The sequence below is a fragment of the Mus caroli genome, unplaced genomic scaffold (genome assembly GCF_978045245.1).
Source record: "Mus caroli unplaced genomic scaffold, Mus_caroli_1 scaffold_7, whole genome shotgun sequence".
Taxonomy (NCBI): domain Eukaryota; kingdom Metazoa; phylum Chordata; class Mammalia; order Rodentia; family Muridae; genus Mus; species Mus caroli.
The window spans coordinates 9,625,327-9,647,965 of NW_028227262.1; the positions used below are offsets into that span (position 1 = coordinate 9,625,327).

At 40.1% G+C, this 22,639-nt stretch overlaps 1 protein-coding gene across 2 annotated transcripts in view; it reads left to right on the top strand.

Annotated features, from left to right (window-relative positions):
- The window catches only part of Plcz1 (phospholipase C zeta 1), a 58,973-nt gene extending 36,334 nt beyond the window's left edge, over window positions 1-22,639 (top strand). For both annotated transcript variants that reach the window (XM_021165691.3, XM_021165689.3), the window contains 7 exons: window positions 953-1,192; window positions 3,406-3,562; window positions 7,583-7,699; window positions 9,264-9,436; window positions 19,306-19,432; window positions 21,529-21,681; window positions 22,452-22,639. In XM_021165691.3, the coding sequence (XP_021021350.1) occupies window positions 953-1,192; window positions 3,406-3,562; window positions 7,583-7,699; window positions 9,264-9,436; window positions 19,306-19,432; window positions 21,529-21,681; window positions 22,452-22,540 (1,056 nt within the window). In that variant the 3' untranslated portion in view covers window positions 22,541-22,639. The remainder of the gene's footprint in view (window positions 1-952; window positions 1,193-3,405; window positions 3,563-7,582; window positions 7,700-9,263; window positions 9,437-19,305; window positions 19,433-21,528; window positions 21,682-22,451) is intronic.

A 22,639-nucleotide genomic window follows, 5' to 3' on the forward strand; every position in this document is an offset into this window, starting at 1 on the left:
CAGGTGTTCATTAGAGAACTGGAAAGGGCAAATTCAATGCGATGAGGGAGGACTGAATCCAGTTAATGGATGCTTGAGTCATGAAAAATCATTTAAGACTTTGACTTATTAATTGTGGAGTACACCCCCCAAATGTGTCCCTTTAGGAAGCACCATTCCTGGTGCCCTTGGCATGTGGGCACAGAATACATTTTTGTAAACTGCATATTTCAGAGTAATTTAAGGGTCATCAAAAAGGAAGAATCAAGGTGTAGGGCTGATGGAAGGAACGAAGACTATTGTCTCCTTAGGACACGTATTTCAGTGTTGTATGTAGCATACACACCAGGCACCAAAATATATTAATGAATTTTTGAAATGGGTGGAGATAGTTGTGAAAGGTATCAGAAGGGGTTGAATTCAGTGTGAATGTGAATTGAATGAGCACCCCTGATGGTGGTCAAGTTTGTCCCATCCGTGATTTGATGGACTGCAGATACCAAGTTGGTTACAACCGAAGAGGCTTTATAAGTTTTAAATGCAATCCATATTAGATGTTAGACAGGCTGGTGGTGGACATCTTCATATACCCGATCCCACTGGTTGTTTTAATATTGGATGAGAGTATCGTTTCTACTGCTGGAAGTAGTAACCTTTTAAAATTCAGCAGTGTGTCAAACATTTCAATACACTTTCCAACCTATCTCAAATTTGGCAACTTGTGAAATATGAAAGAAGATCACTTAGAGGAAATCCCCATCACAATAGGCTTCTTTTAGAACGACTCATGGTCACTTGCTTTTAATGAGCATGAATAATATTCCAAAACATGAGGTCCTGCTATACCTTGCTGCTGTAGGTGAATTCCCAGACTTAGTCCCACTTTCTCTTTATTGTTTGTATGTTGGGGGTATTTCTCAAGTTCACAGTGATGACTTATACATCTGTTTCATGTCTGACTGTTTCTTTGTAGGCACTAAAATTCAAAATATTAGTGAAAAACAGGAAGGTGGGAACCTTATCTGAAACCCATGAGAGGATAGGAACCGACAAAAGTGGCCAAGTGCTAGAATGGAAAGAAGTAATCTATGAAGATGGTGATGAAGACTCAGGAATGGATCCAGAAACATGGGATGACTTCCTATCACGGATCAAGGAGGAGAAGGAAGCAGACCCCTCGACATTGAGCGGAGTAACAGGCGTCAAGAAAAGGGTGAGAATAGGTTTCTGGAGAAAAGTGATCAAAGTTTTCTAGTGCTCTTGGAGAAGAGTTGGAATAACTTTACATAAGGGGTCAGCTGCTTCTTCATGAAAACCTGAGTCCAATTTAAAATTGTACTTGGAAAGAAGTCAACAGAGGACAGAAACAGTAGAAATCTACCTCTTTTTGTGGTAGCCTTTCCTAAGATACTTTCACTGCAGGAGACATTTATTATGAGCTCTTGACTATAGTAGGCATTTTACACAGTAGAAATCATGCACATGATACAATTTCTCTGCCTTGTAATAGAGACAGAGGCAACAGAAGCAGTGTTAATTCTGCAGAGTATTAAATGGATTCATATGACTATGTTAAAATGCACCGGTGATGTTACATGCTAAGTCCGGTTTATTTGACAGAGGTGGGAACTTATTTTCTCCTCAAGTGAATAGTTCACTGAAAAGAATCTTAACTGAGGGATGGCTTGGTGTAGTGTTTCCAACTAGGCAGACAGAACTTTGTGCATCTTTGTTTCTTTGTATTTGGGGAAGATTATTGCCAAAGCAAGCTATCTAAGTGAGAAACATTTTGTTTTGCATCTGCCATGATTTTCCTTTTTGTATCAACTGCTGAAGCTGAGGTGGTCAGCTGGGATTGTGGAAGCCTTTTGGCATGATTTGTATTTAAACACACAAAAGCCATATACATCTAGGAAATTGTCCCCTTTTGTAGATTTTTCTTTTGAATATAAGTTTTCAACGTATTTCCTAATAATCCTTTGTACCTCACCAGAATCCGTTGAAACATCCTCTTCATCTCTAACCTTAGTTTTTTTGTGATATTCTCTCTTTTGATTAGTTTGGATAGAAGTTTGTTAACCTTGCTTATTTTTTCATTTGATGGATTCAATGTGTTGGTTTTTAGTTCCCACTTCTTCAAATTCTGTCTTATCTTTCAAATCAACTGAATTATCATTATTTTTAGTTGTAGGTCTTTTATAAACCTTTCTACTATTTATCCTTTAAAATCTTTACCTTTTTGTAATTTCATACATGAACACAACGTGTTTAGATCACATCCACTCCATGGTCCCCTCCAGCTTCCTTTATTGCCTCTACACTCAATCCTCACACTTGATGAACATATTAGGATGAGGATGACTAGAAAGAATGACAAACTATAAGGACTGAGATGGGTGGGGTAAGAGAAGCTAGGGGAATCCATATAACATGAAAATGGAGGAGGGGAAGAACTGGAGTCAGCCAATGGGACCACGGGAGAGGGTGGTGGGAAAAATGGATGTATCAAAGGAAAGTGTAATGAGGTGTAAGAGTGAGGATGTTATGAAGAAACCTATCACAGATGTACTGGTGTCAACTATTCATGTATAGTATAAGCATGAGCAAGGGATTTTTTTCATAAACCTGAGACATGGCTTAGGAAAATACAGTAGAAGAACAATTGTCTACTACACAATAAAGATTATCCCAAACTGTCAGAGCAAACTGGAAATATTTTTATGGCTACAATTCTTAAATTTGTAGAATTTATGAGAATAACCTAAGATCTTTGGAGGCCAAGAAAATACTAAAAATTACTATTCTCAAATCTTAACATATTAAATAGATTTTAAGGCTAGTGTAATGCTTATGATCAATAAATACTGTGACCATAAAAGTAATCACACTGACTTAACCCAAAGAGTTTTGGGGAGATAACCTTAAGAAACTGAAGTGATCTGTTTAAAAGCATTTTTTTTAATTATAAAAGGAAAATTTCAAAAATGTGAAATGTAAAACAACTGTCTTAGTCAGGGTTTCTATTCCTGCACAAACATCATGACCAAGAAGCATGTTGGGGAGGAAAGGGTTTATTCGGCTTACACTTCCATGCTGCTGTTCATCACCAAGGGAAGTCAGGACTGGAACTCAAGCAGGTCAGGGAGCAGGAGCTGATGCAAAGGCCATAGAGGGATGTTCTTTACTGGCTTGCTTCCCCTAGCTTGCTCAGCCTGCTCTCTTATAGAACCCAAGACTACCAGTCCAGAGATGGTCCCATCCACAAGGGGCCTTTCCCCCTTGATCACTAATTGAGAAAATGCCTTACAGTTGGATCTCATGGAGACATCTCCTCAACTGAAGCTCCTTTCTCTGTGATAACTCCAGCTGTGTCAAGTTGACACAAAACTATCCAGTACAACAACTATGTTGTTTTTTTATTTTTAGAAGAGGAAGATGAAAATAGCCATGGCCTTATCTGATCTTGTCATTTATACTAAGGCTGAGAAGTTCCAAAACTTCCAATATTCAAGATTGTATCAGCAATTTAATGAGACCAGTTCTATTGGAGAGTCTCGAGCTCGAAAACTTTCCAAATTGAGAGGTAAGTGCTTACAACTCCAAAGGATGGACTATCTAAATCAGTTCTATTATTTGCTAAGGGGTTAATATGTATTGGGAGTATTTATGAATGTATATCCTTATTAAATTTCAATTCACTTAATATAACTTAGAGTTGCATTTATATTCTTATTATCTATGTAAAAATTCTTAATATCTATAATATGAAATTCATAAAACAACATATTTTTAAATTGTATTAAGTTGTATGTCAAAAAAACTCTATTAGGTGTTTTAATTTTTTTTAAAAACAAGATATAATTATATAGACCAGAACTATAGAGCACTGAGATTAAAGGTGTATGCCACCATCCTTGTTTAATTGTCTTAAAGAATGTCATGGCATTGTGATTGAGAATGTGAGTTATGGACCCTTCTGTGGGCAACCTTTGGTGGACAGGTCATACAACAGTGATGGGTTACAGGGCCTTGTGGCAGGCTGAGCCTGCTACAAAACACTTGGGTTTTCCTGGAAGAAAGTATAAGCAGAAACAGACTACAATCTCACTGTGGCCTTAGAGGAAGGAGAGAGAGAGAGAGAGAGAGAGAGAGAGAGAGAGAGAGAGAGAGAGAGAGAGAGAGAGAGAGAAGACTTGTGTGCATATGTGCATGTGGATGCGTGGATTTGTTACAATGTAGGATCCACATGAAGACATCAGGCCCTATTCTGTCATTCTCTGCCGTATTCCCTGGAGACTGGAGCTAGGCAGCAAGCCTCACTGATCCACACCCCTCCTTGCCCTGGAACAGTGCTGAGGCTTCAGGTTCATGTAGACATGCTGGGTCTGATGGTTTATATATGTTTGGTCCACAGAATGACACTATTAGGAGGTGTGGCAATGTTGGAGTAGGTGTGTCCCTGTGGGCATGGCCTTGAGACCTCATCCTAGCTGCCTGGAAGTGAGTCTTCCACTAGCAGCCTTCAGATGAAGATGTAGAACTCTCAGCTTCATCTGCACCATGCCTGCCTAGATACTGCCATACTCCCACCTTGATGATAATGGAATGAACCTTTGAACCTGTAAAGCAGCCCCAATTAAATGTCCTTTGTAAGGCTTGCCTTGGTCATGGTATCTATTCACAGCAGTGAAACCCTAACTAAGACACTGGGTTTTTATGTGAGTATTGGGGATCTAAACTAGGTCTGCATGTTTGTTCAAAGAGAACTCTTACCTGCTGAGCCATCTCTTCACCTTGGGTTGTGTGTGTTCCTTACTGTATAATACAGTCAAGAGAGAATGAATAACCTGCTTTACGAAGTCGGCATCTGACACTCCAAAGTGTCAGGCAGCGTTTTAAATTCATGAGTACAGTAACACTGTGCATAGTGGGAGTAGTCAACACTCTCTTACCTCTACTATATTAAATATGCACAATTTAAAAGAGTGATTAGGAGAGCTGATCCCAGACGTTGTGCACAGCGCCACTATGTCTTGAAGAGGGTAGACTGTGTTTTCTTTACCAGAAGTCATTGATACTAAATAATTAATGATAGCAACAAAGATTTAACTGCATAGACATCTACTATTACTGTACTCATCATCATAAACATCCCCCAAAATATAATCTTGGAATGTCACCAAAATGGAATGATTAGTACATTATCCCAGCTGAATGTAAAACAAATGGCATCCAGTAAACGGGAATAAATAATACGAGTCCATTTGAAAATTAGCATATAAACAGAAAGGAATGGAGGGACATATACCACCCAGTTATTGGTAATTCTTAATCGAATGCTGAGATCATGTGTAGATTTATTCTCTTTTATTTGAGTTCCACGTGTTTCTAGAAAGAACATGAAGGGAATTTGTAATAAACTGTGTGTGATTTCTGGTGCTAAGCTTCAGAAGCAACATGTTTAGCCACTGTTCTCACAGTTATGACCAAATATCCAATAAGCTGCAATCTCAGGAAGGAAGCCACAGTGGCTTACAGTCTGAGGAGACATAGTTCTTCCTGGTTGGCAAAACATGGTGGCTGCAGTTCCATGGTTGTGGGGGCAGGAGGCAGTGTTTGCTCCCATCTCAGTTCCATGGTTGTGGGGGCAGGGGGCAGTGTTTGCTCCCATCTCAGTTCCATGGTTGTGGGGGCAGGAGGCAGTGTTTGCTCCCATCTCAGTTCCATGGTTGTGGGGGCAGGGGGCAGTGTTTGCTCCCATCTCAGTTCCATGGTTGTGGGGGCAGGGGGCAGTGTTTGCTCACATCTCAGTTCCATGGTTGTGGGGGCAGGGGGCAGTGTTTGCTCACATCTCAGTTCCATGGTTGTGGGGGCAGGGGGCAGTGTTTGCTCACATCTCAGTTCCATGGTTGTGGGGGCAGGGGGCAGTGTTTGCTCACATCTCTGTTCCATGGTTGTGGGGGCAGGGGGCAGTGTTTGCTCACATCTCAGTTCCATGGTTGTGGGGGCAGGGGGCAGTGTTTGCTCACATCTCAGTTCCATGGTTGTGGGGGCAGGGGGCAGTGTTTGCTCACATCTCAGTTCCATGGTTGTGGGGGCAGGGAGCAGTGTTTGCTCACATCTCAGTTCCATGGTTGTGGGGGCAGGGGGCAGTGTTTGCTCCCATCTCAGTTCCATGGTTGTGGGGGCAGGGGGCAGTGTTTGCTCACATCTCTTTAGATAAGGAAGGAAGGGATACAGAAGCGCGTGATCAATTGCTTTCCTTTCTTTCCCACTTTTACTAACAATGCAAGGACTTAGCCTGGGGGATGATTCCACCCACACCGAGGGGGGGCCTTTCTCAGTTAATCCTCCATAGAAATACCCTTAAGGACACACTTGTAAGCGTGCCTCACTGATGCTAGGTGTTCCTTAACCCAATCAGATTGATACTCAGAATCTACTATCATAGAGACCTTAGCGACAATTCATATATCATATGTAGAGGGTAAAGCTCTAGGTCCCAGGTGTGCATGTTGTGCCTATATATAGACTCCTGTACAATGCAGAAGGGAGCATGATTTCAAAACAATGTTTGGCTTTTAAATTAGCAATGCCTTTTAAAGAATACTGCTTAGGACAAGGAGGAAAGGATTTTTTTTTCCCATTAGCAAATACTATGAGCTTTACATAGCTATCACTTTTCTCAAGATTGGTTGTCATACTGTCAGGAATGGTTGTGCCAATGGGATCTGTTCAGTGAAAGGAGAAAACTCTTGAAAAAAAGCATGACATCTGTGTTCATCTAAAGGGACGTCAGTCAAATGGTGAAGGATGCAAATTAGTTTTAAATTTCAAGTCACTTAGAATATAGACAAACAGAAATGCACAAAACGCATATAGATAACATATGCACGTGTATGTACATGGTATAAGCAAATGGATAGCTCAGCAAAAGGGTGGGGGAGCACCCTCATAGAGGCAGGGGGAGGGAGATGGGGATGGAGGCTTGTGGAGGGGAAACTGGGAAGGGGATAACATTTGAAATGTAAATAAATAAAATAACCAATAAAAAAAAGATAAAACTGTTGGGAAGTAGTGAAATTGGCAATAGAGGGTTGAAAGCAGAGATTGGAAGCACGTGAGGGAAAGATGCTGTGCCAGAGGATTGGGAGCTAAGCCAGATAACTCAAGGGTTCCTTTAAGTCTGTGAAATGATCACTAAATAAATTTAACTAGAAACCTGTAGCTTCATATGACTTACATGCGAGTGCATCTTAAGGTGAAAATTATGATTAAAAATTGGAGATTATGTTACTTAAAACATTTAATTTTGGAATTGTGTGTAATCTTGTATTAACTTGGAATTAATTTGGAAGTGTGATCTTGAAATAGTTCAAGTAAATGATCAGGGTACTTAAGTTGCTCCATGAAATAATTATAAAATTTTCTGAATTATTTTGTAGCATAAGTGCATGGGTTCTTTTTTATTTTGTGATTGATAAATATTCTTGCCAAGGTCATGCATAGAATTATTTTACATATGTGAGTAATAATACAAAAATATCTTGTTTCGCTGGCTACAAATGCTTCAAACATTTTCATTTCTTTTTTCTCTTTGTAGTCCATGAGTTTATTTTCCACACTGCGGCATTCATCACCAGAGTATACCCCAAAATGATGAGAGCAGACTCTTCTAACTTTAACCCTCAAGAGTTTTGGAATGTAGGATGTCAGATGGGTATGTTATGCAGGGTAGTGACCTATCTGCAAATGTAAGTAGAAATGAATTCTTTGTGTGAGTTAATGGAAATTTCCAGAAAAGTTTTGGCCCTGGAAGCACGATCAAGCATTCATGGTAAACCACTGGTGTCTAGAGCTAAATTTTTCACCAAATAGCTGGAGAGGGCAGATGTTGTTGAAGGTTGGAAAGCCTAGACTAATATTACAATATCCTGATCTTGTGAATTAGTCTAGGCTTTCCAAGGTCTGGATATTGGAATATGTGCATTTGAGGGAGTTAGGTCCAAGTCTTCTTCAAGCCAAGTGCCCTTCATCATTTTGAACTAATATGAGCTTTGACGTTCACAGTCTCAGAAGGTGAGTAGGGTCACAGGGTTGGTTATTTCTCCATGCCAGATTCTCCTTGATGCTAACCATAGAGCAGGTATGACATCAGCACCAACCACCCAGGGTCAGGGGCTCATTCTCCATCACCTGGGCTGTGGAGAGGTGTACATGTAGGCCTGAGGAGACGGGGAGTAGGATCAGGTGGGTTAGTGAGGGCTTGAGGGAGGACTTACACCAGGACCTCTTACCAGGCACTCTGTAGGCACTCAGTTTCTTGTCTTCTCAGGGAATATATCTACCACTTGGACCTGGATATTTGTGGTATAGTTGGTGCCTTCTCTTTAATCTAAGGCCCTATACAAGTTAAACCAACACTCTATTCCTGATCTAGAGCCCCAGCCCTATTTTCTTTATCTTTATACTCCTTGAACATTATCTGACATGTGGACTGCTTTTCTGTAATCCATACTCAATGCGACTTTTATTCCAAATTCTACAGTAGATAGATATTACTGGGCATACCTGAAATCTCAGCACAAGGGAAAGGGATACAAGGGCTCCAGGAGTTTAAGGTTTTCTTCCCTTATATGGAGAGTTTGAAGCTTCTATCTGGGCTATATGAGACCCTGTCTTGAAAACTAACCCACCCACCAACAACTATATAATAATTTAATTTTATGAATTGAATGTTATAGTTCACAGACACACAGTAACATGAGTAAGTATCTTAGTTAGGGTTTCTATTGCTATGAAGAGATACCATGACCCTTACAACTCTTACAAAAGAAAGCATTTGATAGGGGCTGGCTTCCAGTTCTGAGGGTTAGTACATTATCATCATCGTGGGAAGCATGACGGCATCCAGGTCAGAAGTGGCTGAGAGTTCTGCATCTGGATCCTCAGGCATTAGGAAGAAAGAGAGACACTGGGCCTAGCCTTGAGTCTTTGAAACCTCAACACCCACCCTAGCTAGCGACACAGTTCCTCCAAGGCCACACCGACTCCAACAAAACCATACCTCCTAACAGTGCCCCTCCCTATGGGCCTACGGTGACTACTTTTATTCAAACCACCATGACAAGACAGCAATAACATATTTAAAAATCCATGGCTTACTAGGTAAATGACCCATATTCTTAGAAAACATGAAACTAGGCAGTATTTAAAGATTTCAATACACCATTGAGCTTAACTATGCTATTTCCTAACAGTGTCAACATACTTCTCTATCACAGTGGCCTTGAATTTTCAAACCCCTGGACTGCCTATGGATTTGCAAAACGGGAAATTTTTGGATAATGGAGGCTCTGGATATATTTTGAAGCCAGACATCCTTAGAGATACAACCCTGGGCTTTAACCCAAATGAGCCAGAATATGATGGCCATCCAATTACCCTCACAATCCGAGTAAGATTAATGGCTTGTTTTATTTGCTGGTTTTTAAGTAAACTAGATAGTGTACATTAATATTTCAATAATACCGATCAGCTCTAATGCCCTTTAAATTCCTGTTAATCTTTCTAGACACAGTTAATAGGGGCTGTTTTAGCATCTCTTTCTGTATCTGAAAATTTTCTTTGTGTGCATTTTCACATGAATGATTTCCTGCCAGTGAATGGAAATATTGAGGCTAAAACCTTTTCCCTGGAGAGATCTATTTATAGCATTCCGTTGTCTTTCACCATTTAGCACCGTGATGGAGTGGTTTGAGTTCAGCCTGCTGATGACCTTGAAGACATGACACTCTTTGTCCCTTACCTTTAAAGAATTTTCAGCAGCAAGTTCTAGGTGCTATTTCTTTCTCGTTAATCTCTTACTTTTGGAGTGCAGCGCTCTTTCCCTGCTATGTCTCTGAACTCTGTTTGATTGCAAATAAAGGTGTGGGTCTACTTTCTGAATCCATTATCCACGTCTATTAATATGTTTTAAACTTAGAATGTTCTCATTTTTTTTCCCTGAAGTTTTCAAGAACTTTTTAACATTTCTTCCCTACAATGATTCAGAAGTCTATATTTAATTTTTTAAAATTGATTGATTGATGGGTTTTTATTTGTGTGTGTGTGTGTGTGTGTGTGTGTGTGTGTGTGTGTGTGTGTGCAGATACCTGTGGAGTCCAGAAGAGGGAATCTGATCCCCGTGGAGCTGGAGGGAACAGATGATTGTGAGCTGCCCATTGTGGGAGAGCAGTGAATGCTCTCAGCTGCTTAGCCATCTTTTCAGGCGCCTATGTTTGGTTTTATTTTCACTTTAATATAGATGGACAGGGGCTGGAGAGATGGCTCAGTGGTTAAGAGCACTGACTGCTCTTCCAGAGGTCCTGGGTTCAATTCCCAGCAACCACATGGTGGCTCACAACCATCTGTAATGTGCCCTCTTCTTGTGTGTCTGAAGACAGTTACAGTGTATTCATATACATAACATCAATCTTTAAAACACACACACACACACACACACACACACACACACACACACACACATCTCATTTGTCCGCTGCACATTTAGTCTCTGGTTGGTGATCACCCCATGTGACCCCCTCTTTATTTCTATCTTCACCCTGCTCCTCTCACTTCTCCTCCCTCGTTCTTTCATCTCTTTGCTTTATTGCTTCCTGTATATGTTCATTATAGCAAAAGTGGCTCTCTCCATTAGCACAGGCTCTTCTTTCTCTGTATTTCTAAATGCAATGTTTATTTACTTTTTAAAATGTCACTGAGCCTTTCAAGAAGGTCTGGATGCATTTTTTTTTTCTCCACTTAATTACAAGCCACTGCCTTAGGCTGTACCTCCACCTATATAGACTGCGACTGGAGGATTTGTTTGTTTGCTAAATGAACTGCACAGGCCTGGCCTCTTTGGTTGCTCCCTTCTGTTCAACTAGTTCCTCTGACAATCTTTGGCACCATCTCAGATGTTCTCTTGGGATTTGGGTCAGTGATCCTTCTGTTTCTAGTTACATGCTCCATGCTGCTACCTAGCAGAGGTCTGGGACTCTGTCAGCTGTTGAGTGAGCCTCTCGATCTTCACTCCTAACTATGATGCTTGAAACTGTCCCCAGAATAGGTTTTACTCAACAATTTCTGTCTCATTTCTGTCCACTATTGTCATAACACTACTGGGCTTGGGAGCCTATTCTTACCTGCTTCAGGCCCTAGCCATTTAATACCAGTGAAGAATGAGAGAATTTAAGAGCTGTTTTCTAAGTAGTAAGGTTTTTTTTTTTTTTTTTTTTTGGCTTGTGTATTTTAATTAATTAACGATACAACCATTGCCCCCATCCCAGTCCCCCTCCCACGGTTTCTCACCCCATTCCTCCTCTCCCCTGTCCCTCGAGAGGATGTTCCCAATCAGGCAAATTGGAGACAACAATAGAGGAAAGGTGGACAGAGAGGAAAGGCTTTGGATTTTCAGGAAAGTGTGCTGGTGAGGTGTACAGCCAGCTTTGCTCCTGCTCGTAGGATGTTGTGACACTATAATCCAGTCAGAGTAGATAGCAAGAAATCACCTCCAATGGGGGTTACAAATATTGATTAGCTGACACGTTTTGGCATGTGGAGAAGTATTATTGACCACAGAGCTTCTTTTACAAGGGGATTGTCACGTTGGCCTCCTTTCTGCATCTTTTAAATAGTTGATTCAGTGAGAAAAGGTGGATTAGCCACTCCTAAGAGCCTTTCTAACACACTCAAGGCTCCTCTTGGTCTGGATTTATTATCTATGTGCCATGAAAATCTGTTTCACTTTCATTGATGGATTCCTCTTTTTGTAACTACTCCTAAAATATTTATATTGCATAAAGCTTTTCCCTAACCTTTGTTCCAAGCTAATGATTCTTCTCACATTCCCATATGCAAAGGCTCATGATTTTAACAGCCAGTAAGGCTCAAATCTTAAACCTGACTTCACTTGTTTTTTTAGAAACTGAAGTATATTTTAAACAGTCTACCAAGCATCCATACTTATTAAATCACTATCCTGTCAAACTTAAAAATTTAAAACCTAACATCCCTTCCCAGTCAATCTACCTTTAACTATTTTATTGACATGTCAGTATATGGCATTATTCATCTGACCAACTCAGACCAGAAAACATGGCAGTGTTTTTATGCATCTCTTTTACTTCCCATATCATTCATTTATAAATTCTATCCAGTCCACTCTAGGTCTCCATGATCCCTTCCCTTGGTCTTACTAACTACCTTTGCTGCTGTCCTCTTTCAGGAATTCGTTATCTATCACCAGGTCTCTTCATTTGACTTCTTAAACACGTGCAATCAGCTCATGTTGATGTTATTATTCTTTAATCTTTTTTTTTTTTTACAGTCCAGTCTTTATCCCCCTCCTGGTCCTCCCTCTGACTGTTCCTCATCACATACCTCATCCTCCGTCTCCAAGAGGATTTCCCCCACCCCCATTTCCACCCCACCCCTACCCCACTAGACCTCCCCATTCCCTGGGGCCTCAAGTCTATTGAGGGTTAGGTGCATCTTCTCTCACTGAGTCCAGCCAGGCAGTCCTCTGCTGTATGTCTGTTGGGGGCCTCATATCAGCTGGTGTGTGCTGCCTGATTGGTGTCTCTGTGTCTCAGAGATTTCAGGGGTCCAGTGAGTTGAAACTGCTGGTCTTCCTTTAGGGTCACCCTCCTCCTCAGCTTCTTCCAGCTTTTCCCTAATTCAACCACAGGGATAACTGGCTTCTGTCCATTGGGCTTTTGGAGGGCAGCCAGGCTAGGCTCCTATTTGTAAGCACACCATAGCATCAGTATTAGTGCCAGGCCTTGGGGCCTCCCCCTGAGCTGGATCTCAGTTTGTGCCTGTTGCTGGACCTCCTTTCTCTCAGTCTCTTATCCATTTTTGTCCCTGCAGTTCTTTCAGACAAGAACAATTCTGGGTCAGAGTCTTTGACTGTGGGATGTCAACCCCATCCTTCCTCTTGATGGGGTGATCTTCCTTCCTCTTGATCTTCCTCTGTCTTTCTTTTTTTAAATATTTTTATTAGGTATTTTCCTCATTTACATTTCCAATGCTATCCCAAAAGTCCCCAATACACTCCCCCCACACACACTCCTCTACCCACCCACTTCCACTTTTTGGCCCTGGCATTCCCCTGTACTGAGGCATATAAAGTTTGCATGTCCAATGGGCCTCTCTTTCCAGTGATGGCCGACTAGGCCATCTTTTGATACATATGCAGCTAGAGACAAGAGCTCCGGGGTATTGGTTATTTCATATTGTTGCTCCACCTATAGGGTTGCAGTTCCCTTTAGCTCCTTGGGTACTTTCTCTAGCTCCTCCGTTGGGGGCCCTGTGATCCATCCAATAGATGACTGTGAGTATCCACTTCTGTGTTTGCTAGTCCCCGGCATAGTCTCAAAAGAGACAGCTATATCAGTGTTCCTTTCAGCAAAATCTTGCTAGTGTGTGCAATGGTGTCAGCGTTTGGAGGCTAATTATGGGATGGATCCCTGGATATGGCAGTCTCTAGATGGTCCATCCTTTTGTCTCAGCTCCAAACTTTGTCTCTGTAACTCGATGCTCTGTCTTTCTAATGGAGGTGGACTCTACAAGTTCCCTCTTCTCACTGTTGGGCATTTCATCTAAGGTCCCTCCGTTTGAGTCCTGAGAGACTCTCATCTCCCAGGTCTCTGGTACATTCAAGAGGGTCTCCCTACCTCCTACCTCCTGAGGTTGCCTATTTCCATTCTTTATGTTGGCCCTCAGGGCTTCAGTTTTGCTTCCTCATCTCAATACCTGATCATGTTTCCCTCTTCCCCACCCTGTCCCCTTTCCCACCCAGCTCCCCACCCCCCCATGATGGCTTTCTTCTCCCTCCCAAGTGGGTTTGAGATATCCTCACTTGGGTTCTTTGGCTTGTTAGCCTTCTTGAGTTCTGTGGATTGTATCCTGGGCATTCTGTACCTTTTTGGCCAATAGCCACTTATTAGTGAGTACATATCATGCATGTCCTTTTGGGTCTGAATTTGTCAACTTGACCTAGTCTGGAATCACCCGGGAAGAGAGTCTCAGTGAGAGATTGTTTGGATTAGATTGGTCTGTGAGAATGTCTTTGATTTTCTTTTAAATTTTTATTTTAGTAACTTATGTGAATAGGTATTTTGCCTATGTGCATGCCTGTGCATCCTATGCATGCTTGGTGCCCATGCAGGCCAGCAGAGAGTATTGGATTCTTTGAAACTGGAGTAAAAGAGAGTTGTAAGCTCCCAAGGATGTACTGAAAATCAAACTCTGTTTCTCTGGAAGAGTATCAGGCGCTCTTCCACTGATCCATCTCTCAAGTCCCAAGTAAGAGCTATGCTTATTGGGTTATCTGGGAAGACCCGGCCTGAGAGTGGGTGGCATCATTCCCTAGGCCTGGGTTGTATAAAAGGAGAAGGTGAAATGAGCAGCAAGCTTGTCCTCATTGATCCTCTCTTTGCTCGAGACTGCAGATGTGACTACTTCTTTCAGCTTCCTGCCTTGACTTTCCCACAATGACGGACTGTAAGCTGAGCAATCATTTCTCCTTGAAAGTTATCTGTCAGGGTAGTTTATAAAAATAACAGAAACGAAATGAAAACAGCCTGCCTCAGTCTTCTTAGCCCTTCTTCCCTAAGTCAAACAGAGAGGTTTTATTAAAATGATGATTTTATTAGTACTTAACATTCATGTCTGATTACCAGTTACTTTCCCAGTGTCTCTTTCTATATCAGTGTCTCATCTCATCTAGCCTGAACTTATTTTATAACCATGTCCAGGAATCAATCTCTCAATCTCTCTCTCTCTCTCTCTCTCTCTCTCTCTCTCTCTCTCTCTCTCTCTCTCTCCTGTTTCTGTCTCTTATGTTTCTCTCCACTCACCCATCCTTTAGACAAGGTCTTACTGTGTAATCATAGCTGTCTTGGAATTCACTATCTAGTCGGCAGACTGGCCTTGAGCTCAGAGATCTGCCTGTTGCTGCCTCCTGTGTGCTGGGATTAAATTTAGATGCCATGGCTTGACTGACTCATGACTTAAAAATCCCTACTTTTTGGAAGCTTTTTTTTTTTTCTTGGTTGTGTTCTCTTTTTACAGCTTCCTTCCATCACAGCCTACCCAAGCACATTACAGCACATAGCATCCTGCATTAGAATCATTTTCTTGTCCTTGTTCTCCAGCTATCTGAGGATTCTTTAAGGATAAGAGCTGGGCTCTGTTCAAGTCTACTCAACGGGGTCTGACAGAAAACATATGGTTCCTACGTGGAAGTTGATTGAATGAGTGACATCTGTTGCCTGCTGAGAATAGTAGAGGGAGCATCCATGCGGTCTGAACAGAAATAAATTTCCAGGGTTGTTTGTGCACACAGATGCTTATGAATGTTCTGGGCTCCTACTGCAGGCTTATTCTCTGAGAATCTCACTTTGAGGTGTTAAGTGGCTTGGACTCAAACAGACAGGTTAGTGAGTCTCCTTGGAAGCAGCCACCACAGCTATACAAGTGAGTACTCTCATCCTGGCTATTCTAAAGAGCTTTGTAGTTGGCTACTTTAAGATCCCAGGTTCTGGGAGCACAGTTTGGAAATCCTGAGGCCTGGGTTTACTATCAGCTTCCTGAGTCCTTGATGAAGACAATCGACAGTTTATTCTGTTACCTTTGAACTTCAAGTTTTGGTCTAACCCAGTTGTCCTTTCCCTTCCCTTCTTCCTTCCCCTCCCCTCTCCTCCCCCCTCCCCTCCCCCCTCCTCTCTTTTCCTTTCCTTTTCTTCAGCATAGAGAATACAAAGTTGAACCAGTTCCATTTTGGACACACTCTTTTCCCATAGTGCTGATAATCAGCTGGCAAGCACTCATATCTGGAAGTAGTGTAGTGAGTATCTACAAGCAATCTTCTTTCTAAACATGCATATATCTAACTACACTGAATGATTTCTGCCTCTTGAATATTTTCAGTTACCTTAGTGTATAGTGATGTCACAATGTGTGGATTTAGGACAGAAGCAGCTACACATCAGGTTGTCTCCTCCTTTTTTCTCCTATTCTCTATTCTGTGCCACTCTTTCTCTCTCTCTCTCTCTTTTTTATATAAGCCATCATTTATATAAAACATATAATCATATTCAGTGATTGAAAATGTGGTTCACGTTTAATAACTGTACCTTTAGCTTTATAAGTTCTTTGTTGTTTGAGAACTTATCACACACATATGCAATTCTCCTGCTTAGTTCCATGACACAGTTTTTGATTGACTGGTGGTTTTTGTAATATTTAATTGGTTTTTAAAATTTGTTTGTTTTTTTAGTTCTTTATAGATACTCTCAGTCACATATAATGCTGATAAAGATTTTTGCCCTCATTCTGTCGGTTGTCTCTTCAGTTTAATGATGATACACTTTGCTGTGTGAGAGCCTTTTGGTTTCACGAGTTCTCCCTTGTCAGTTCAGTTGTTTTTCTTGATATCTGTGTTGTCAGAATTCTCTTTAGACAGCCATTTTTTGTGCCTATAGGTTGAAGTATATCACTAACTTTCTTCTCTAACAGATTCAGGTCACACTGGGTCTTAATTAAGGTCGGAAAGCTTGCAGGATATTATTTTAATTTTCTAATACTTGAGATTTAATTAAGTTCTAATATATGATCATTTTGCAGACAATTCTATGGGGTACTGAGAAAAATGTGTATTCTTTAGTGTTTGAGCACAGAAGTCTGTAAATGTGTTAATTCCATTTGATTTATTACATCCAGAGCTTTTCTATTTAGGCTTTGCCACAATAACCTATCTATTGGTGAAAATTGGAATTAAATTTACTCGTAAACTGTGTGCTGTGTTTATCTGTGTTTTTAAATATAGTAATATGTTTTCAATGAGGCTGTGTCAACCTATGTTTGGAATGTATATATTTAAATTTGTTCTGCCTTCTTGGTGGGTTGGTCTTTTTATGAATATGAAGTGACCTTCCTTGTAATGTGTGATTAACTGGTTTTGATTTGAAATTTATTGTCAAATGTTAGAATATCTATGGCACACCTGTTTACTTCTTGGTACTGTTTGTTTGGAATACCCCTTTCCATCCTTTTATTATAAGATAGTGTTTATTGTTTTTGATAAAGTGAATTTATTGGAGACAGGAAAAAGTAGGGTCCGATTTTCTCATTCATTCTGCTGGAATGTGTCTTTTAGTGTCAGGAATTACATTATTGAAAGTTGCATATCAATTTCTGTCATTTTGTTGATTTTGTAGTGCTTTTTTAGACTTCTTTCGATTAACTATCCTGGCTCTACTTACTTATTCCTTATAATCTCTTGATTTGTTTATGATTCTCTTCAGAATTAAGTATTCCTCCTTGTATCATCTGTAGAGCTGACTTAGTGGTCACAAATCCATTTTTTATCAGGGAAAGGGTTTTTATTTCTCCTTCATTTTAATGGATAGTTTTGTAGGGTACAATAGTCTGGGTTGACAGCTGTGGTCTTTCAGAAATTGGAATACATTTTTCTCCATCCCTCTGGTTTTAAAATGTTCTGTTGAAAAATCATTTTTTATTTTGATGGCTCTGACTTAACAATTTTTAATGCCTTTTCTTTATTTTCTGTTTAAGATTTTTAACTATACTATATCATGGGGAGATGATGGTGATGATGATGGTGATGATGATGATGATGATGACGATTTGGTCTGATTTGGTGTTGTGGGTTCCTAGACCGGCATCTCTTTCTTTAGATTTGGGCAATCTAATTTAATTTTTCCTGGTGATTTTTCGATGGCTTTCTTCTTCTTTTAGGCCTATATTCAAAATTTATGACTTTTCGTAGTATTCTGTCCCAAAGCTCCTATGTTTTGTTTGCATATGTATTTTCTATTTTCCTTCTCCATTGCTGAGAGACAGATTTCCTCTGCTTTGTCTTCCAGCCCTGACTCTTTGGTTTTACCCAGATCTGTTCTGTTGGTGAGGTTTTTTTCCTCTGAGATTTTAAACTATTTTTATTTGACTTATTGATTTTCATTTCTAGAATTGTTCGTTTTTTCCTATTCTCTCTATTGAACTGAATTTTTATGCCTTTGATTAATTTAGCGTTTCACTTCGATCCTTGCTTTTGTCCTTCTTCGAGATATTTGAACATAGCTATGATTGTTCTTTTGAACTCTGTCTGGAGGGTATTCCTGGTTGTTTCCGTTTGGATTCATTACTACAGGATTAGTAATCTTGGGGGTGGCTTGGGACATGTTGTCTTGTTTCTTCATGTTACTTTAGTTATGTTCTAGGCCTTGAGAATCTGGACCATTCTGTTAGTCACTGCTCTGTGTTTGTTTTTGCTCATTATTTTTCCTTCAGTGTAGACATGTACACTGTTCAGAGTAGGATTAAATCATAAGATTCATCTTTGTGGAACCTATACTGGGGCCTGTGGGTTCTATCTCTGGTCTTCTGAGAGTTTGGTAGTGTCTCTGTGAACAGAGACCACCCAAGGGTCAACATGAATCTCTCTGGCCCTCTCCTCTACTGCCTTCTATGTGGCTCTCCAAGTCTAGCTGTTCTTCCTTGAGTAACCTCTGGTCAGCCAATGGCTGGGCATTGGAGGGCTTAGGAAGCTAGTGTTTAGTCAGGAGGCATGTGGGAAGGGATGGTTCCCGGTGGCAGTTATCCAGGGCTGCGGTCCTAGCTTTTTAACTTTTATTTTTCATCTTAAATCAACATATTTCAAATGCTCACTTTGTCCTTAAAAATCAAAACACAATCCTAATTCAATAATTAGCTGGGACAACAAGATAATCTAAATAAAAATATAACTAATAACTTTTAAAGTATGTTTTGATCCCTGTTCCTAACATGCATATAAGATAGTCGATCTTATCAAGTTCCAGTTCCTTGGCTTGGCAATGCTGTTAACAGTGGATAATGTCAAACTGTATAACTGATTAAAATGTACATTTTAAAGAAAATGTTATGTGGTACAGCATTTCATATTTGTGAAAGCAGAAACACTAAAGTAGTAAAAATGATTAAAGCATGTTTTTTTTAAATAAAAATATATGCAAATGAATTATAAACCTTAGACATGGTGGATTCCATTATAAATACACTTGAGTAAAAACAGTGCTTTAGACAGGGTCTTGTTCATTACCTAGTGATATTTGAGAGTAAAAGGATTAAAATGTAAAATCCCCATGGTTTGCCAGCTTCAGATTTTGTAGCAGATAAGTTAAAGTCTTTGTCTTTTGGACAAAGACTATCTGATTAAGGTCAAGTAGTGGTGCATTTTCCTGCTCAGCTAAGTTCTTCTGGTCATGTGTGTTTGCGTAGATCATCAGTGGAATCCAGTTGCCTGTTAGCTCGTCTTCTAGCACACCTGACGTAGTAGTGATCATAGAAGTCTATGGTGTTCCAAATGACCACGTGAAGCAGCAGACTCGTGTTGTTAAGAATAATGGTGAGCCCCTCTACTTCTTAGGGAAAAATTTTATTTTCTTCTTTAGAAAATAATTCTTAAAAAAATTTAAGAATAACTTAGTGTGCACCTTATAATAATACAACTGTAGAATATTGGTTATACCTCTGGGTTTTGTGTGAATGTCTCTGAGGAAATTCAGATCGGTTCTTCAGACTTGAGATCTTGCTTTGTAAAGTCCCCTGATTTTATAAGTGCCAGGAACTTAAAAATCTTTTTAGTAGATATGTATTTATAAACGTTATAACTTTACCATAGACACTCTACAGCTTAGTATGAGAGATGACATAAAAGAAGAAAACTATTATGATGAGAAATGATTAGGCTTGAAGGAGAAAACAAAATCCCATGTACAAAGATCCACATAGGATCTCACAGTTGGAGACAAGGGTAGTAAAGGGAGAAAGAACAACATGGCTCTCACTCATGAAAACTGGGCAGAATATAGGATGCTCAAGAAAGACTAGTGAATGAGAAAGTAGGCAAAATCATATTGAGATTGCTCATGGGCATTTCTGAAAAGCCATGCTTGCTCTTGGAGAATTCACTATGGAAAACATGAAGGCATCTACAGAGGAGTAAGGCACTGAGCTTTCAGGAGATGGTTTCTGTAGGTAAGGTGGGAAAGTGTGAAAGAGAAATGAGAAGCAGAAAAAGTGCCAGGAACCCAGCACTTAAAAGGCATAGAAGCCATGTTGTAAGGAAGATAGTGGCAGAAATGAATGGAGGGTGTTTGTGCAAGTCACCCCGTGGGAGTAATGATCTAGATGGAAGACCAGATGGACTGTAAGACTATGGGGACAATGGTAGTGTAATAAGAGATGAGAATGTCTGTGAAGAAAGGATCCTATTTGGATAAGGCTTAGTTAACTCATCTGTTTGTTCAGACATGGAAAGTACACCCACCAACCAAATTTCATGTCCTGAGTACTTTTAATAAAAAGTAACAATACATTACTTTTGCCCATGTGTGGATGTACATGTATGTGTATGCAAAAGACACAGAGATTAGATACAGAGGAAGGGAGGGAGGCAGGCAGGGCACATGGGATAAAGTGATGTTAGAGGAAGACCAATGACTACATACGGATTTTCTGTAGAGCTTTAGAAGTGTCTTTACAGAATTGACTCTAAATCTGGCTCTGTACAGTATGGAATTATGTTTGCTTTTAGGCCGAAGTCATGATTCCAGAATGAGATAGTTAATTTCCTGTTTCCATGGGCTAAGGACTCATTCAGGACTGCCACTTGGTAAAATGATGTAGTGACTGCAGGAGCACTATCGAAATCATACACATCACTATAATTATTCAAAAATCTATCAGAAATGCTAAAAATGATAAAAACCAGTGACATGACTTGTAAAGAATTTTATTTGTACCCAAACATGTGTAATTTTTCTCTCAACCATTGGATCTATAAGCACAGACTTGGTCCAGATGTAATTATCTTAAGTCTGTTAACTCACGGTTTAAATTTTAGATGATTTAGATCAAGCTGAAAAACAATTTGGATTCCTTGTTGTGGCAAGGGATTGGTTGCTTGGGCAGATTTATTTTACTAGAGCACAAAATTATCAACTTGCGACTTTGAAATCATCATTAGGGAAAAACAAGGAAGAGAGTTCTTCCTATAACAATCTGATACAGACAAATGGCACTTCTCACTTTCCTGTGTCTCCATTCGTAGCAAAGGGAGTGCCTTAGCTTCAGTCCTGTTTCATAACGATTCAGTTGTCTATTTGAAGGCAGTCTCTCCAGGCTTGCATATTTCTCTGCTTTGCAATATGCTATGCAATGCTAGGATACAAGGTGACCTCTTGGAGTTGTAGTTTCCTTGCTGTGAACCCTGGTGGGGGTTGCAATTCCTATATGGTTTTCAAAAGCCAGGATAATTATTCTTATAACATCTTCCACTCACTGACTACATTAAATGTTTAAATGCTCTAAAGTACAAATTCGTATTGTTATTGCCTAACTGTTAGAAAGAAAAATTGTAGCGATCCATTATTATTTGCTTTCTTTTTTCGTTAAAGAAAGTATCTGTGATAATCCTGTATCTATTTCTTTATATTTCAGCTTTTAGTCCAAAGTGGAATGAAACATTTACATTTATTATTCAAGTGCCAGAACTGGCATTGATACGTTTTGTTGTTGAAACGCAACAAGGCTTATTAGCAGGAAATGAATTACTCGGGCAGTACACTTTACCAGTTCTTTGCATGAACAAAGGTAATGTTCTCAAAAGTAAGATGATTTTATTAACACGTAAATATACCTCTATCAAAGCTGCACTTGGATCACACCAAATTTTTCCATTGCTTCATCTATTCTGTGGGATATGAAGGGAGTTTTGGGTGGACAGAACAGCAGAGACATGTTCTTTCTGTGGAAAGTGATTTGGAGATGCGGTGTGCTGGGCTGCTAGGGAAACTTGGCATGTGTGCTTCTTTACCAAGATCCTAATTCTTCCTTTTCCATGAAAGGTAGTCATGGCGACAAGAAAAAATGAAGGACAGGGGTAAGACAGAGGGGAAAGATTGGCTCATTCTGACTCAGGACAAACTGGGAGCCTGGGGTCCAGATCTTTTTGGATCATTTTCGGGACTGGAAGCATGGTGCACAGTCAACTTCTCTGAGTGGTTTATTTAGTGCTAGCAACAGCTTTGTTGCTTACTTTTTCTATCACCAGGAAGCAGTCAGGGTCTTTTGGAAGGAGAAGGGTGATGGCTAACTTTGGATCATGATGCCCTTGGGGAGAGGGGACAAGTGAGGTGAGGGCTCATTACTGGGACACACAGAACTTTGGAATTTCGGAAAGAAACTAGGAACACTTCATTGTACAGAAAAGTCACATTCTATGTTGGAATAACTCTAGCCCTGCCCCACAGCAATAACTATGTTAAGATGCTTTCTCAGAGACACCTTCTTCCTCAGCTGCAATGTGGAGGCCATTACTCTTAGTATGTTGTTTCTAACTTGACACAGTTCCTCTTCCACAGGTTATCGTCGTGTTCCTCTGTTTTCCAAATCCGGTGCGAACCTTGAACCTTCCTCACTGTTTACTTATGTTTGGTACTTCAGAGAGTGACGCAGTGTAACTGACGCATTAGCTACACATCACAGTAAACAGTCCCAAGGAATGTTGGTACATCTTTTATTAACCATAAAATAAAAGACTATTAAGTCA